The sequence below is a fragment of the Rattus rattus genome, chromosome 7 (genome assembly GCF_011064425.1).
Source record: "Rattus rattus isolate New Zealand chromosome 7, Rrattus_CSIRO_v1, whole genome shotgun sequence".
NCBI classification, from domain to species: domain Eukaryota; kingdom Metazoa; phylum Chordata; class Mammalia; order Rodentia; family Muridae; genus Rattus; species Rattus rattus.
In genome coordinates, this window is record NC_046160.1 from 90,481,834 (window position 1) to 90,499,560 (window position 17,727).

The following is a 17,727-nucleotide window of genomic DNA, read 5'->3' on the forward strand; positions in this document are numbered from 1 at the left end:
GAGCTGGGAAGTGGGTGCTACAGGGTAATAATAAAGTAACCTCCTGCCCTGAGAATGTGGAGATCCAGGAGGCCAGCCGTGGCCTTCCTTCTGACCATGTGAAGAGAGTAAGAAGAGCACCTGGTCTAGGGAAGCACTTTCGGCACAGGGTTAGTGTACTCTAGGACATGGTCCCGGCTCTCTGCTCCGTCTAGCAGTGCTCACACAACCATCACACTCTGGGTTGTTTTCAAGCTCATATGTGGACAGGCCCTGGAAGACTCACCCAGAGGGAAGGCTGTACGTGTGAACAGCTTTGAGATGTAGCTGGAAAATGATAAAGTGTGGAAGGAGAGGAAACTGCTGTGCTTAGAGAAAACACTCATTCATTCATTCATTCATTCATTCATTCATTCATTCATTCTGCTTTTCTTTCCAGATCTTCCATCTCCAAGAGGCTACTCTGTCTGGCCAGTGTCTGTTCAGGCCCACTGAGGAAGTGTGCAGAGAAGTCTTGAAAGTCTGTGCCTGCCCTGAAGAGCTTCAGAAATAGTGGAAGTTTCTCTAAAGCCTTTCATAGCCTTAATTCAGATCATGTATAAATTAACATAAATCATGTCTATTTACATAAAGTCCACAGAATAAATGAAATAATTTTGCTACTTTGGTGTTGAAACGTACACTGTGACATTGGTAGACCTAGATACAATAGTAGAATGGTGGCCCTGGCCATCTATCCAATGGATGTGTCAGGGTTGGGGCTAAAGAAGCAAGAGGCACTTGTGATCTGTTGTTTAAGGGGGTGGGGACAGGAGACCTGAAAGGGTGTGGGTGGAGGAGGGTAAAGAGGTAGACTTGCTTTCCTGTTTCTTACCTTCCTGTCTGACTGAACTCTGCAGAGGGACTGCTGATTCTTGTATGAAAGTTTGTCTTGACATATTTGGGATTCCCATTTGAACCATTGCCTTAGTGCTATTGGTTTTTGTTACTGGGGTGTGTGTGTGTGTGTGTGTGTGTGTGTGCGCGCGCGCGCTTCTTTTGGTTGATTTTCCCCCACAACCTTTTTCCCCCTTCTATCTTGCTATTACCACCCCTTCCCTCTCCCATGGGCCCCTTTCTGGGTTCCTGACTTTGCTCCTGTTTCCTCCCACCTGGATATACCTATTTAACAGAAGCTAGACTCTGCATGCAGCAGTGAATAAGCCACCGTTGTCTTCTGAGCCTAGGATAACTCACTTAATTCAATGATCCATTTTCATAATTTCATTTTCTTTTATGGCTGGATACAATTCTGTTTTCTGTATGTACCACATTTTAATTATCTGTTCTGGCAATAGACATCTATGCTGAATCCATTTCAGGTCCTCAAGAATGTGGCACCCCCTTATGTGGGCCTTTCCGGTCCATGGGCTCAGCAAATGTTTGCTAGTTGACTTCTAAGTCCCTAGGCTCTACCTCTCTATACAGAATGATCTTGTGAGGTTTTGTTTGAAGTTTCTAGAATGTCCTAACTTCTCTTCTCACTTGTCTTCTGTTTTCCTGTCTTCCTGGCATTGGCTCCTTCCAGATTCTGCCTCCCCCTGGTCCCAAAGCTAATTAAACATTGCTGATGTGGACAGAGCTGTCTTCCCAGGCTCCTTTGCCATTGTTATTCTTAGTCCCATGGGTCCACACCAGTGTTGTAATACAGTTCTGTGGTCTGAAGAAACAATGGCAGCGAATGGCAAAGGAGGGCTCAGTTCTGCCCCTTGTTGCCTCATACACCTCTGTCTCTCACCCACCTCTCTGCTCCCTCACCCACCTCTCTGCCCCCTCACCTGGTTTGTGGAGATAAGGCCGTGTTCTGCTTCCTTGTGGGTGGTTCTGTAGGCAGGCAAACGAGTTCTATAAGGAGCTTTGTACAGTGCCTGGCACATTTGGAATACTCATTGCTGTCCGTAATAGGAAGCGTCTTTCTCCTAACTTTCAAAATAATCTAGACAGTACCATCCAGGATGGGATTCGATAGGAATTCCGTTTCCAAACAGGAAAGAAGCAGTCTTATGAGACACAGTGACTTAGAGATCGTAGTGTTAAAGGGCTTCCTCCATATTGCCGAACTTCCATTCAAAATACAGAGAATATGGAGAGAGATATAAGGTGGTAAACCCCAATGCAATAATAAATTATTAAGTTCACTAAGTTCATTTTCATATAGGTGGTGCCTGTAGAAGCTAAAAGGTGTTTGATCCCCTGGAGTTGGCCTTAGAAGTGTTTGTGAGCTGCCTCACCTGGGTGCTGAGACCAAGCTCGGGTCCTCTATTAGAGTAACAAACGCTTTCAACCACTGAGGATCTCTTCAGATCCCAAAGTTTGTTTCTTGTTTGTATTTTTGGAGGCAAGGTCTGTCTCACTGTACATCACTCACGCACTGGCCTGGAGTTTACTATGAATGAGCCTAGCTGACTTTGAACTCACCGAAATCCTCCTGTTCCTGACTTCAGAGTGCTTAGATTTAAAGGAATGGGGTCTTAGTTAATTTTTTAAGATTTTAAACTGGGTGCGGTGGTGCATACCTTTAGTCCCAGCACTTAGGAGGCAGAGGCAGTAAGATCTGAATCTGAGTCTAACCTGCCGACAGAGCGAGTTCCAGGACAGCCAGAGGTACAGAGAGAAAGCCCAGCTTGAAAAAAAAAAAAACAAAAACAAACAAACAAACAAACAAACAAAAAACAGAAGAAAAGCTGGAAGATTAATTTTTAATTATGTGCATCTGTGAGAGAACAAGCTGGTGCCCGTGGAGGCCGGTGGCACTAGATCCCCTGAGACTGAAGTTCCAGGCATCTCTAAGCCACCTGACATGGGTACCAGTCTGCACAGCAGAGCAGCAAACACTTTAACCACTGAGTCATCCCTCCAGCCCTGTGTAAGGCCCTGGGTTTGATTAATAGCCACACTCAAGCATGCACGTGCACACATACACCACTCACAAATAACATGGGAAATTCTCATGTGTCTTTGCAACATACATGCAAGCATCCACACAGCTAACTCCTCCTGCCAATGAAATGGCTTAGACGGAAGTCGCCAGCTTCATAACAAGAGCTGACACCTGCTTGGGAATGTGTAGGTGAATTGTAATCAATTAGGCTTATCTCCTCATGATAACAGAAAGGCGTTTGGGGATTCTAGTGCTGGTGCTGCTGTCCCCTTCCAAAGCCTCTGCTCTCTGCTGCCGTCAGCAGTTCCTAGAAGGCAGCTCCTACCAAGCTGTGCAAAGGGAACCGGGTCCATTCTGCTTGACTCCAGAGGAAGAGGCAACCAAAGTGCATGAAACTTTACAGAAGAAATGAGGTCAGGGTGGCTGCTGAGAAATCCTCATGGGCAAGGGTTCTTGGATCTTTGCTCAAAGGTGTCACAAATACAAGCTTGCAGAGCTATCCCCACGGTGAAAGGGGGCATAAAATATCTGCGGCCACTTGTGTAAAATACCTAGAGAAGAATTAGTGTACTGGGGACCTGTCAGTGTCACCAGCCCAAGTCCTAGCCCTTCAACAAGACACTAGCACAGTTCCTCCAGTTCCAAGGGTTCCCTCGCTGGCCCGTCCCTCTCCATATTGGTAGGATCCCTGGTAAACAGATTGTGCCCCTGGCTGCCACTGAAGGTTCATAGACGCATAATTTGAGGGTGACAGCAGTGTGTACGTACTGACAAGTAAGGCGCTTGGCTCCTGCAGCCTTCATGGTGCCCACACATGGATCAAACCACCAAGGACCTGGGGCCGCAGGTTCATTAGATGGAGTGTCAGAGAAAGGTGCCGCGGAAGGCTTATTCTGAGACAGGCTCAAGGACATGACAATGGTTAACATGGAGGAGTCAAGACCATTTTTGTAGCTGAAGCCTGCGCTGTGGATGGGGACCAGAATGGAGGGGATGGTATAGTCAGCTCAGCGCCGCTCAGACACATGTAGGCTACTTCATTGGCACGCTGGATCTGTGACATTGATAAGCTGTGAGGAGGAGCGTCCCTCCTCAGATTGGGAAGGTATTTATAGCTCATTTCCTAATTATATAAGTCAGATGGAGTAGCAGGCAACAATACGGTAATAGCTTCAACGGCCCTGTCACTTGAGTGTGCTTAGGAGTGACAGGTTTCTTTCTCTTCTGTGCATGAGGGGCATTGTTCAAACATCTGGCCTCCAGTTCTAGCCATATCCTAAAGAAAAGCCAAAATGCAGGCTTTTATTTATAGTAATATTCTCTCTCCCCTTGCTCTCCCCCTCCTCTCCCTCCTCCCTCATTCTTCTTACTGGGTGCATTGTCTATGCATGAAAGAAAGATGTCAGATAAGTTATTGATCATATAAATCTTATTTTCCCTTGGAACATGAGGTAAGCCGCCTCTCCACCTCCTAACCGTAGACTATGGTCAGCTCGCTTACTCCTAGGGGTAAGGCAGGCGCGGGAGAGCTACAGTTGCGTTTCTAAGGTGCTCCTCCTTGCTCTTCAGCCTGCACCCCTCATTGCCCGATGCTCTTTTGTGTTTTTTCAAGTGGGTCTTGCTGTGTGGCACAGCCCGGCTAGGGACTTACTGTCTGTCCTGCTTCAGCCTCTCGAGTCCTGGGATTGCACTACACCCAGCTCCTAATAAGATAACTAGGTTACCCCCTCCTCATCTGGATGAGCCTCCTTTTCATAAAATGACTACCAACTCCCAAGGCTGCTGGGTTTGAAGCAACTTAGGAGTTTTTTCCAGCTTGTTTCAAGTTCAAAACTGCCAGAAGCAGGGTCAAACCTGCATGGGGATATAAAGACCATGTCACACACTTGTGTTTGCTGGATGACCAGAGCTAAGCCAAATTCATTTTGATTTTTTACGATGGGGGTCTCATGTAGCCCAGGCTGGCCTTAGACTCCCCATGTAGCCAAGGATGGCTTTGAAAGTCTCATCCTACTGTCTCTACCTCCTGAGTACTGAGATCACGGGCTTGTTTCACTACGTCCAAACCGTACACCAGGCAAATGCTTTGGTGTGTGCGTACATGCACGAAGGCGTGAACTCTGGTCCTCTGCAAATCAAGAAAAAGTCTCTTTTTTTAAATTGTTTTTCTTTTATGTACATTGGTGTTTTGCCTGCATGTGTGAGGGAGTCATATTGCCTGAAACAAGAGTCAGGGACAGTGGCAAGCTGCCATGTGGGTGCTGGGGATTGGACCTAGGTCCTCTGGGTCTGTTTCGTGCCCCCAAGAGTTTATTTCTTATCAGGTCTTGGTGGAGTAAATCTAGACTAGAGAATCTGAGGAAGGTAAAACATATAAACCATCCCCAAGAGGACATCTGAGACTGACCTCCCAAAGGTCTAGGTCCACTTAAGAAAGGGGACGGGGTCTTGTTCGTCCATGTTACTCGGGCTTCTGAGCTCTGCTAGGAGGAGCCCTGGAGGCGGCTGATTTCTGCTGGAGCACCACATCCATGTTGACAGGTGAGCACAGGTGAGGGCTGCACACGCCATGGCCCTCTGACATCTCACATGGGAAGCACGGGTGGATTACTGTTTCCTTGGGGTCTGCTCCCCTTGTTCCTCTCAAGTGGGGTTGGAGCTGAGGGCACTCACTCTTCCAGCCCCATTTGGAGCGAAGGGTACTGATACAGGCATTTGCCTCTCGTGCACAGGACCTGAGATTTGGACATGGTGAAATAAGCCGGTGGTCTCAACACTTAGGAGGTAGAGGCAGTAGGATGAGACACTGTCAAAGTGTAACTTACAGGACCTCAGCTCTTGAAAACACCCCAAAGGCACTGGCCCTGAGCTGGAGAAGCCACACCTTGTGGACTCAGAGCCCTATCTGTGCTGGTTTCCACCTGAGCTGACACCTTCCTGTTTCAGATTGAGGACTGTACCAGTACAGGTCTGAGGTCCTGTTTAGCAACGTTGTTTCTGTTTCTCACCATGTGCATAATTTTCTCCATAGCTGGGTGAAGAGGTAGATGGATGTCAGTGAGTTCAATACCAGTATGGTCGGTTCCTGGTCAGTCGTGCAGAGCTATATAATAAAATGAAATGTCTCAAAAAAAATGCCTGCTGGTTGGTGGTGGCACAGGCCTTTAATCCTAGCACTCTGGAGGCAGAGGCAGGTGGATCTTTATGAGCTCTAGGCCAGCCTGGTCTACAAAGAATTCCCTGTCTCAACAAAAATAAGATAAAATGTCTTCCCCCACTCCTTTACTGTCTCTACTGTTAGGAATCTTGCTTTTTAATTTTGTTTTTGCAAAAGGTCCCGCTAGAGCTGGTTACAGGTGGTTGTGAGCTGCCTAATATGGGTATATGAGGATCGAACTCAAATCCTCTGGAAGAGAAATACATGCTGTTCACCGCCGAGCCATCTTTCCCATCAATTTTTATTTGAAGATACGCTTTCTATCTTGTCTTTAATGTTCGAGGGGGATTTACGGTGGGAACCTTATAAATTCAAAGAGGGTTTTTATGGATGTGCGTCTCAAGAAATGAGGGGCCTCTACCCTCTTCTCGCAGTCCTCCCTCTCTGCCTTAGTGGTCCCTCTACCCAGGCCCTGATGTCATTATGCAGCGGGGATGCGTCCGGGGCGGGAGCTCGGAGGTCTCTCCCAGGCGGCGGGGCAGTCCGCTGGCAGGTGGCTGGCTGAGTTCACCCCGCCCCCGGTCGTAGCCCCGCCCCGCTGCTCCAAGCGCATTGGCGCGGCCAGCTGTCTCTCTCCGCGCTGGGGAGGGGGCGCGCGGCTGCGGTCCCTCTGCAGAGGGCTGCGCGCTCCGCGGTCTCCCGGGCTCCCTGTTGTTTGGGCCCGTGCTCCTCGACCTCGGGAGCAGGGCTGTCCTGAGACCGCGACGATCTGGGTAAGTAGAGGCAAGACCAGAAGCTCTGGGTCAGAATCTGGTGCACTGAGCCCCGGTAACGGCGGCAGACCCGGGGTCCTGGTCACCAGATTGTGAGGGACACGGACTACAAGGTCGCCGGTCCTCAGGCGGCTCCAGGTGGGTGACCCTGGGCAATTCTGCCGCCCGCTCGTTTCGCACGCGTTGCAGCTGGTGCCTTGGCACCGGCTGCCTAACCCTTTTCTTTCTTTAGGGGTTTTCTGGGGAACTGTGATTTTTCGGCTCCGGGCTATGATAATTCTGCGGATAGCTTTAAGCTGGGCTATCTGTTCCACGCCCCCGGTATTCCTTTCTGAGCACTTTATCCTGAGCTCTGTCTCCTTCCACAGGGGCGTCAAGCTTGAAGAGTCCTTCCTCTAGGAGGAAGCTTAGCGGTTCGTGTCTACTGCTGAGAGAGATTCCTTGCTTTGCTCCGATAGTGGTTGCTTTCTGTTGCTCAGGCGGGGAAAGGTAGTGGTTGTTTTCTGTGGTCTTAGACACAAGATTCTGCCAGGAAAGGACTGCGGGGACTTTAACGTTTCCAAGACGAGATAGCGCTCCTCTCGAAGGTAAAGGCGAATGGTTCGCAGTCTTAACACTCTGCAAAGTTTTAATGCCTGCAGGCTGCATCCTTTCCCTGCCTCGCATACACTTGTTGGGGGTGTTGGTCTCTACAGTGATATACATTAAAAGAAGCCTCTCGTGCAATCATCTAGGCCAGTTAGGTTAGTTTCAGAGACTTTCTGGAATATAATCTCATCTGAGTATTTCTTCTATTAATACACATATCCTCGGCTTAGAAGGAATGCTTGCTAGGGTGCAGAGGGCTCAGGGAAAAAAAGACTGGAACCATTAAGACTGGGCTCTATAGTGCTAGTGTGTGTGTGTGTGTGTGTGTGTGTGTGTGTGTGTGTGTGTGTGTGTGTTATATTGGTTCCATCATTCTAGAATTTTATGTTTCTTTGTAGAAAGACAAAGCATTCAATACTCACTTTTAAAAAGAATGAAAAAAGTCCTCAGCTCTTAAAATGATTCTCAGGGTTGCAGTTCTACAGAACTGAAGAATTGGAAACTGGTACTCGAGTAAAAGCTCAGTGAAGAAGATACATAAGAAGAAGGAGGCCCTGCGCCTAACTCAGGGCCTCTATCACCTATCCAAATCCATTACCATCTATCTGAAATTCATGGGGCTGTTGTTTGCCAGTCACCCCAGGTCCCCATTCCTCCCCCCTCCCGCCCCTCCCCGGAGCTGGGGACCGAACCCAGGGCCTTGCGCTTGCTAGGCAAGCGCTCTACCACTGAGCTAAATCCCCAACCCCCAAGGTCCCCATTCCTTAAGCCATGCCATTCTGTGGATTATTAACTTTTGGTGGAACTGGGGATCAAACCCAGGACCTTGTAGCATGCTAGGCCAATGTTCTGTCCCTGAGCTGTGTGCCCAGACCAAAAGCTTACTTCTACACATTTTTCCTCTCTTGAGACAGGGTCTCACGTAGCTGGTGCTAGCCTCAACTATACTGTACTGTATACTATACTGTATACTATACTGTATACTGTATACTATGCCTCAACTATACTGTATAGCTATGTGTATAGCCTTGATTGCTTCTCCTGGATCTGCCTCCCACTTGCTGGAATTACAGTCATGCTCGGTCACAACCAAACTCAGATTAGCATTTTAAAGCAACTGGCTTTCTCTTGGACCCAGAAGTGCAGTGAAGAACGCAGTTCAGAAACAGGCAGTCTTGGGTTAAATCTGAGCACTGTAGTCTCAGGCGGGCTGCTTAACTGCAGATGGAGATCTCACCACCTCCTCACTCTGCAACACTGCGGTGCGGGTTAGAGATGTATGTGAAAGTGCTCAGCACTGCTGCCTCGTACACGAGTTGCGCAACCAACCAACGTCGTCGGCTGCTCCAGTCGCTGACTTACCTCCAGCTGTGTGCAGCTACAGTGGGGAAATATGAGTAGCAGCCGCTTCGCTGAAAATGTCAAAGTTACACAACGACTTTAAGAGCAGAGAATGACAGCGATGTTGGATTTTTTTCCTTCTTTCTGAGAGCATGTATGGAAAGTGACGCCTCCTTGGTGGAATGTACATTTTTAGAACAGAAACCTTATGCTACAATAGAACGAACACCAGAGAGTCAGATTTTCTACTTCTAACTCTGGCTAGGTCCTCATCTAGCCTAAGGCTTTCTGCAAGCCCCACCTGCCCATTGGGAGTTCAGTTTTCATTAATTCACCTTGAGGCATCTCACAAGTCCTTAGTAGTGTCAGTGTTCTTCGTTGTACGTGATGAGACAGTACTCAGGCTCCCTGCCACCCCACCCTCTCTTTTTTTGTTATTTGCTAAACTTTCCATGTGGGACCATAAACAATTCATGGAGACGATAACTGGGGCGTGCTTGCAGAGTGACCCCAAACCTAAACAAAATGAGTTCACACTGGAATCTTTTTGATAGGGCAGAACCAAGTCTCCCTCACTAGGCATAAGCTGTTTTAGTTGTACTAAAAAATGATAGACTTCCCCCAGGCAGTGATGAGGCAGGCCTTTAATCTCAGCACTTGGGAGGCAGAGGCAGGCAGACCTCCAAGTTCGAGGCCAGCTTTGTCTACAGAGCGAGTTCCAGGACAGCCAGGGCTACGCAGAGAAACCTTGTCTTGAAAAACCAAACAAAACAGAATAACAAGATAATAAAATAAATACCCTGAAATAAACCCTACTTTTTTTCTCTCATCAGGTTGGGCTTTAAATAATGGAGAAGTTTGTCGACGAAAGTGCTTTCATTTAAAGAGTAAATTAAAGAGACAACACCGTGAACAGCTGATAAACAAGGCATTTGTGTCCTGAAGAAGTCACAGAAACAACTGTGATGTGAGGGGAGAGTAGACACATAGGAGGAATCAGACCTGGTGTGATATTTTTGTCACAAAAGGCTTGAGGAAGAGAGAAGACACTTTTCCAGAGAATGAAAGAGTGCAGTGTCAAAATGGAGACCAGCGTTTCTGAGATTCAAATCGAGACTAAGGATGAGAAGAGACCAGAAGCAGCCAGTCCTCAGAAAGAGAGGCAGGAGAGAAAAACAGCCACACTGTGCTTCAAGAGAAGGAAGAAAGCGAACAAGAAGAAGGCCAAAGCTGGTTCCAAGACTGCTGAGGAGACAAAGAAGCATGCCCCCGAAGCTGGGGGTTCTGGTCAGCGGCAACCAGCGGGGGCCTGGGCCTCCATCAAACGCCTTGTGACGCACAGGAACCGGTCCGAGTCTGCAAAGAAGCAGAAGCCATCTGAGGCTGAAATGCAGCCTGAGGATGGAGCGCTTCCTAAGAAGACAAAATCCAAACTTAAGATTCCTTGCATACGATTCTCAAGAGGGGCAAAGAGAAGTCGTCCTTCCAAACTCACAGAAGATTCAGGCTACGTCCGAGTCCAGGGAGAGGCAGACGATTTGGAGATAAAAGCCCAGATCCAGCCCGATGAGCAGGCAACCCAGGCTAAGTCCACCCAGGGCCTACAGGAAGATGTGATGGCGCGAGATGGTAAGGAGGTCCGAGAATCACACATAAGCAACAGCGTCATATCGGGAGAGCATGTGATTGCCATAGAACTGGAGTTAGAAAAGGAATCTTCTGCTCTCCGGATGAGAACTCCAGGGAGTGAAAAGGAGGCTAAAGTGATTCCGGAAAAGCAGAGTGTTCAGGCACAGCAAGCAAGTGTGCTTGAGAATTCAGCAGCAGACAGCCCTCAGCCAGTGACTTCTACTGCTCCTCTCTCACCAGCAACCACACATCAACGCGGTCTGGAAGAACCCAGTGACAGCATCCGGGAAAGTGCACCAAGTGGAAAAGATGACCGAAGGAGAAAGACCGCTGCTGAAGAAAAGAAATCAGGAGAGACTGCGCTGGGCCAGGCAGAGGAGGCTTCTTCAGTCAGCCAGGCAGACAAAAGTGCACTCAGCCAGGCAGAGGAAGCTACTGTGATCCAGGCACAGAGCCAGGCAAAGGAAGGTAAACTGAGCCAGGCAGAGGAAGCTACAGTGGCCCAGGCAAAGGAAACTGTATTGAGTCAGGCAGAGGAAGTTAAACTGAACCAGACAGAAGAACCTGCAATTAGCCAGGCAAAGAAAGCTACAGTAGGACAAGCAAAGGACGCTATGGTTAGCCAAGCAGAGGAAGCTACAGTTGGTCACACAGAGAAAGCCACCATGGGTCAGGCAGAGGAAGCCATAGTTGGTCAGGCAGAGGAAGCTACAGTTGGTCACACAGAGAAAGCCACCATGGGTCAGGCAGAGAAAGCTACAGTTGGCCACATAGAGAAAACCACAGTGGGCCAGGCAGAGGAAGCTATAATTGCTCAGACAGAGGAAGCTATAGTTGCTCAGGCAGAGGAAGCTACAGTGGGTCAAGCAGAGGAAGCCACAGTGGGTCAGGCAGAGGAAGCTACAGTTGGTCAGGCAGGGGAAGCTACAGTTAGCCACATAGAGAAAACCACAGTGGGCCAGGCAGAGGAAGCTATAATTGCTCAGGCAGAGGAAGCCACAGTGGGTCAAGCAGAGGAAGCCACAGTGGGTCAAGCAGAGGAAGCTACAGTTGGCCAGGCAGAGGAAGCTACAGTTGGCCAGGCAGAGGAAGCCACAGTGGGTCAAGCAGAGGAAGCTACAGTTGGTCAGGCAGAGGAAGCCACAGTGGGTCAAGCAGAGGAAGCTACAGTTGGCCAGGCAGAGGAAGCTACAGTTGGCCAGGCAGAGGAAGCCACAGTTGGCCAGGCAGAGGAAGCCACAGTTGGCCAAGCAGAGGAACCCATAGTTGGCCAGGCAGAGGAAACTGTATTGAGGCATGCACCAGATCTGAAAGAAAATGGAGTTGATGCAGAGAAACCAAGATCAGAAGAAAGCAAAAGAATGGAGCCAATTGCTATTATCATAACAGACACTGAAATCAGTGAATTTGATGTTAAGAAATCTAAAAATGTCCCTAAGCAATTCCTAATTTCCATGGAAAATGAGCAAGTGGGGGTTTTTGCTAATGATAGTGATTTCGAGGGGAGAACTTCAGAACAGTATGAAACACTCTTAATAGAAACAGCTTCTTCTCTCGTCAAGAATGCTATCGAGTTGTCTGTAGAACAGCTGGTTAACGAAATGGTTTCCGAGGATAATCAGATAAATACGCTGTTCCAGTGACTCCATTTCCAGGTCACGGGAAGAAAGGAAAAAAAAAACCCTTAAAAGATGAATTCTGTTACACATTTGTGGCACTTCTATCTCAGTAATAAATTAGAGGTATATCATCTGTGGAATCTAAAGGTACAGTTCCAGCCCAGAAGTGCTAAAGGATCAATGAAGGTTGTAAAACTCTGCCATTGAAACAGAATCAGTTCTGGACTGGAGGGAGTCGGCACGGATGACATTGTGAAGGGATTTATGGGGGAGGTGTGGAGATGGCAGGCGGTAGCCCAGTGCTTTGAGGAGGGAAGACTATTGAGCCCTGAGTATGCTCTTATGGTTCTCTAATGTCACCAAGTCTGTCACCATTTCTTTCCAATGGTTCAACCCTGTGTTATAGGTGAATGCTACATTGACTTTCCTTTTACAGGGTTTTCCCGCTGTCTCTAATGGTGAATCAGGTGAGTGGGCCTTTCTAGTCTTGAACAAGTTCTGTACAAAAGCCATTCACAGGTTCCTTCAGCCAGGCAAATAGTTAACAAGTGTGTAGTCATGGACACAGGGAGTGTGTTTTCTCTCCCCATCGTCCTTCTGCCCACAGACCTGTATATACCCATCTGTGAGTGGACCTATCTCCTGAGAAGTCAAACGGATTTTTTATCCAGGAGGCAAACTTCCCAGATAGCAAGGGATTCCCCTTAGCAGAGCTACTTTTTTTTTTTTTTTTTTTTTTCTTTTTTTCGGAGCTGGGGACCGAACCCAGGGCCTTGCGCACCCTAGGCAAGCGCTCTACCGCTGAGCTAAATCCCCAACCCAGCAGAGCTACTTCTTTGGGTCGTTTGTTTTTATTTATTTTATTTTAGGTTTTTTTCCAGACAGGATTTCTCTGTGTAACCCTGGCTGTCCTGGAACTCACTCTGTAGACCAGGCTGGCCTTGAACTCACAGAGATCCTACTGCCTTTGCTTCCCAAGTGTTGACCAGGAGGTGTGGGTCACCATTGCCTGACTAAAGGGCCAGGAAACCATAATATTCTTGTGAAAGTAATCAACTGAATAAAAAGCCAACATTCAAGCCTAGATTTTCAACACCAGTATTTTTCATTTTTCATTGTGTCTAGCCATATAACACTGTAACATACTTCCCAACCCCACAGGTTAGGGTACATATTGTACAGCCCCCCCCCCCATCTAAACTAAGTGATGGTGTTACTTCTTGTTACAAAAGATGCAGTATACATGGTACAGTGTCTGTTGAAGAGCGTCCTCTTGAGGCATGCGCACCACTGGCTGGTTGTTTGGTTGGTTTGTTGTTACTTTGTTTTTGTTTTGGTGGTGTTTTCAAGACAGGGTTTCTCTGTGTAACTCTGGCTGTCCTGGAACTCACTCTGTAGACCAGGCTGGCCTCGAACTTAAGAGTTCCGCCTGCCTCTGCTTCCAGAGTGTTGGGACTAAAGTCGTGCACCACCACTGCCCAGCGGGCACGGCTGATTTCCATCCGCTCTGCATTTACATTGTGTCTATGGACTGCATATGTATACACTGCTTTCTCCTATACTTTTATTTTGTAAATACACATTGTGATCTTGTGCAAAAGTAACTAATGTGGCTTTGAAGTTTAAGCAAATGGTGAGTGTTTAGTAAGATTCTTGGCTGGAATGGGAAAATATTTTCTTCAGGCTTGCTTATCTTCGTGTTTTTAATGGGTGATGGGGGTATCATTCAACTTAGATACAAACACATGACCCCTTCAATACATTTATTTTAATTGTTTTCCTTTTAGACATAAAACCAAAATCACTCCCAAATCATCTTTGAAAGAATATTTTAACCCACTGTATATGGTGCTAATAGACTTGTATAGATAGCTACCAACAAATATGTTTAAAATGAACTTTTAAAAGCCTGGTTAAGGTTGGCGCACTTTGCAGTACTCTAAATAATTCTGTATCTGTTTACTATAAGACTGGCTGCAAGCCAATATCCTCACATTAAAGTTTCTAATCTCCTACATATGAGTAAGATCTATAAGACACGCAGCTCTTAGTTATTGACTGTATTCTGGATTTGGGGATTTTGAAAAGCAGGTACAAAGTAAATTTGTAATTTTTGGGGTAAGACAGTAGCTCTGGGTTTCAGGTTTTGGTGTGTGTGTGTGTGTGTGTGTGTGTGTGTGTGTGTGTGTGTGTGTTCCCTGCACTGCTGTTTGATAACTATACCTTTGGTTAGAATGCATTATTATAATTGATTGTTTTTATAAGAAAATATATTCTCCTTCATTCTTAAGTAGTTTCTCTGGCTTATTTCAAGGATTTAAACATAATTTCATAAGCAGAATGCAGAAATCCATTTGTGGGTTACAACCCTATTTATCTGCTATACGGACAAATGATAGTAAATTTTAGGGTGATCCAAACTATTCTTGTAACAAAAATAAACAGAACCAGAGAGGTGGCTTGGATGTCTACCATAAAATATTTTTTGTAATGGGGTGTATTTCAAGCAGTTTGACCTTCTATGCAAAATATGTAGAAAGATTCTGACTCAATTTACACCCTGTGGCCTTAAACTGACCGTTTAAAGGCATCAACTTAGGACACTCATTAATTTTCATTGAAATTTGCCTTTAATGAACATTAGCTAAGATCAAATTTCTTTTTGATCTCTGAGTCGTCTAAGGTGGGGGTGTCTATCAGATCCTTGGTAATTTTTCAGTGTATTCTCTTAACCCTCAAGTCAGGCATTATTCACCCCGCTTCTCACAGCACAGAGGCTACAAGCACTTGCCGCGATCTTTTTTGTGTGTGACTATTCACTTAACATTTGTTCAGAGCACTTTTTTAGGATATTAAAAATAGTCCCCAGTAACATTTAAGTAAAGGCAGCAGAAAACAAAAGACCTTTCCAACAGAAATCATGTTCCCTGCCACCTCCTCCACCCCCAAGAATAATAAGCGTGTGGTACAAATGGATCTCTTCAGAAAAGCTGTCTGCATAATTTCCCTCCCAGGTAATGGGCTTGACAGCAGTGATGATCTTAATTGGTCTACTACTTAGTGGAGTCTTAGACTCGGCTTCACTTCTGAGAGACAATGTGGTCTCGACAGTGTATTGAGGGAGGCTTCTGCTGGAGGCTTATTAGCCCTGGGCCAGCCTTATGCGTGCATCCAGTTCACTTCATTTGCAAATGTCTGATTTCCAGTTGCCTTATTATGTTTTTTTTAATAGTTGAGATTTTTTTTAGGGGGTTGTGGCAGAATTTTTTAAAATAATTGATAGACTTTCAAATCCTGTTGTCAGAAAAGATCCTTTAGTCAGCTTTACCGAATAAGTAGTCTCCTTTCTAGTTTAATACTAAATGCACCAGGATTTGACTTTTATACCTGTCGTTTGTACGTTTTTAGATTATCTTTGTTTATGTTAAAGAGTTCTTTACATTCAAGTTCCTGTTTTACCACGTAACAAAGTTTCTTATATGGAATTGAAATTTTCACTCCATTCTGCATTTTATCATGCATTTTTAGAAAGAATTTTTGTAATGATCCTTGATGACAAAAAATTATTAGAATCAACCTACATAAAGTATAGTGCCCCAATCAAGTTAGACTTGACATGTTAGCACCTGTTATAGGAGCTCCTACAGCTCATCCTGGGCAGGGGGTGTGAGTGGGGTGTGTGTGTGTCTGTGTGTGTATCTGTGTGTGTATCTGTGTGTGTATCTGTGTGTGTCTGTGTGTGTATCTGTGTGTGTCTGTGCCTGTGTGTGTGTGTGTCTGTGTGTGTATCTGTGTGTGTCTGTGTGTGTCTGTGTGTTAGGGGCAAAGGAGGTGGCAACAGAAGCCAGGATGGGGGAAGGCAGAGCCACAGACAATGCAGAAAGGGAAGGAGAAGGGATGGAGAAGCTGGGATCTGAATACAGGAGCAGTCTGAACATTAACAGTGTATCCATTCTGATTTGTGACCAGGTACAGGAAAAGGCCTGCATAATGTCACACATGTCGGATCTTTGCCTGTAGAAATGTTCAGTGGATGAGCCATTATGAAAGTAAGAGTACCATTCTGTATTCTCATTGAAATTAGTACCACTGTGAACCAAAGGCTAATAGTAAAGAAATAATACTCTGTAGAGAAAAAGTTTTCAAGCTGAATCGATTCATGTACTGACTAATACAGAATAAATGTTATATCAGCTCATTTCTTTAACTGTGTCTTTAAAATTGGTAAATTATGTTTATTTCCTTAAATTGTAAAGATCACACTGATGGGGATGTTTAGTTCTATGAAAAGTTCCACTATGCTGGGGACTGGACAGAGATCACAACAGAGCCACACGGGAGGCCACCTCTAGCAATGAGATGCTAACAGAACTCTGATACAGCCACATGAGCAAAGTCTGAATCTGATGCCATTCGAACTTTGGGCCCTGGAGCCTAGCGATGTAATACATGCTACATGTATGATGTAACATGCTACATGCCCAGTTCCCAGGACCTTAAAAAGCCAAATCAAACAAACAAACAAACAAACAAACAAACAAACAAAAAAGGAAAGAATTAGTGGTTTCTTACCGGATGCATGAATTGCTTTTCTGAATTATTATCATTTTGTTTGTTTTTGTTGTTTGAAACAGGTTTCTCCATGTAGTCCTGGCTGTCCTGAAACTAGCTTTGTAGACCAGGCTGGCCTCGAACTCACAGAGATCTACCCACCTCTGCCCCTCAGCACCCATCCTGTCTTTTCTGTAGTTCGTGTCTATGAATTGTTAATAAGCTCTATGGTGGGGTTGGGGATTTAGCTCAGTGGTAGAGCGCTTGCCTAGCAAGCGCAAGGCCCTGGGTTCAGTCCCCAGCTCCGAAAAAAAAAAAGCTCTATGGTTTCTTACCTGAGCCATGGTCTGGACAGATATACATTATTCACATGACACCAACTTTAGTTTGCTGTTCCATAAGTTGGATTTCTTAAGCCCTAATTTCATTCTGTACCAACATTGTTTGGTTGTAGTGTGACACATGGGGCCTTAAGCATTGATCTACTCCTCTTGCTTCAGCCTCCTGAGTGCTGGAATTACAGGCATGTCCTACTAGGCTTGGCCTCTGGGATTTGTTTTTTCTGACTACACCTAATAGTAATAATCGGTCCAATGAGACTCTACTCTCCAGATCTCAGAACCCACTGAAAAGCTGACAGCACCTTCAAGACCCTGAACCTACCCTGGCTGGGAGCTCCCTGCCTGACGATGTACAAGCACTGCACACACAGAAAGAATTTCATGTTCTTCAGAACTGTGTTTTAGGGGTTGGGGATTTAGCTCAGTGGTAGAGCGCTTACCTAGGAAGCGCAAGACCCTGGGTTCGGTCCCCAGCTCTGAAAAAAAGAACCAAAAAACAAAAAAACAAACAAACAAACAAACAAACAAAAAAACCCTGTGTTTTATTTTTGTCATTACTATTATTATAATTTGGGCTTTTTTGGGTTTTTTTGTTGTTGTTGTTTTGTTTTTTGAGGCAGGGTCTTCCTATGTAGTCCTGTTGTCCTGGAACTCGCTACCTAGATCAGGTTATCTTTAAAAACACAAGAGAGTCACCTGCCTCTGCCTCCCAAGAGCTAGGATTAAAGCCTCTCATGAACTTTTTAAAGGTTTTTTGTTGTTGTTTGAGACAAGGCCTGTGGAGCTCACACTGTCCCCAAACTGGAGATCCTCCTGCCTCGGCCTGTAC

General features: G+C 46.1%; 2 protein-coding genes across 5 annotated transcripts in view; both read left to right on the forward strand.

Moving 5' to 3' along the window:
* Mthfd1 (methylenetetrahydrofolate dehydrogenase, cyclohydrolase and formyltetrahydrofolate synthetase 1) overlaps positions 1-777 on the forward strand; it is a 66,614-nt gene extending 65,837 nt beyond the window's left edge. Inside the window, exon 28 of the mRNA XM_032907964.1 lies at positions 419-777. The gene's annotated coding sequence lies outside the window, so the exon portion shown is untranslated. The remainder of the gene's footprint in view (positions 1-418) is intronic.
* A 6,083-nt stretch (positions 778-6,860) lies between these two features.
* Positions 6,861-12,723, forward strand: Akap5 (A-kinase anchoring protein 5). 4 transcript variants are annotated; one of them, XM_032907958.1, is made up of 4 exons: positions 6,861-6,967; positions 9,592-11,181; positions 11,230-11,445; positions 11,518-12,723. In XM_032907958.1, the coding sequence occupies exons 2-4, from the start codon at positions 9,820-9,822 to the stop codon at positions 12,028-12,030; spliced, it is 2,091 nt and encodes a 696-aa protein (XP_032763849.1). In that variant the 5' UTR covers positions 6,861-6,967; positions 9,592-9,819; the 3' UTR covers positions 12,031-12,723. The 4 variants fall into 4 exon arrangements, with proteins under 4 accessions (XP_032763849.1, XP_032763848.1, XP_032763847.1 ...); XM_032907957.1 differs by having other exon boundaries at positions 9,592-11,187; positions 11,236-12,723; XM_032907956.1 differs by having other exon boundaries at positions 11,230-12,723.
* The last annotated feature ends 5,004 nt before the right edge of the window (positions 12,724-17,727 follow it).

Coding starts and splice junctions, on each gene's coding strand:
- Akap5 (XM_032907955.1), top strand. CDS start 9,820: ATGAAAGAGTGCAGTGTCAAAATGGAGACCAGCGTTTCTGAGATTCAA.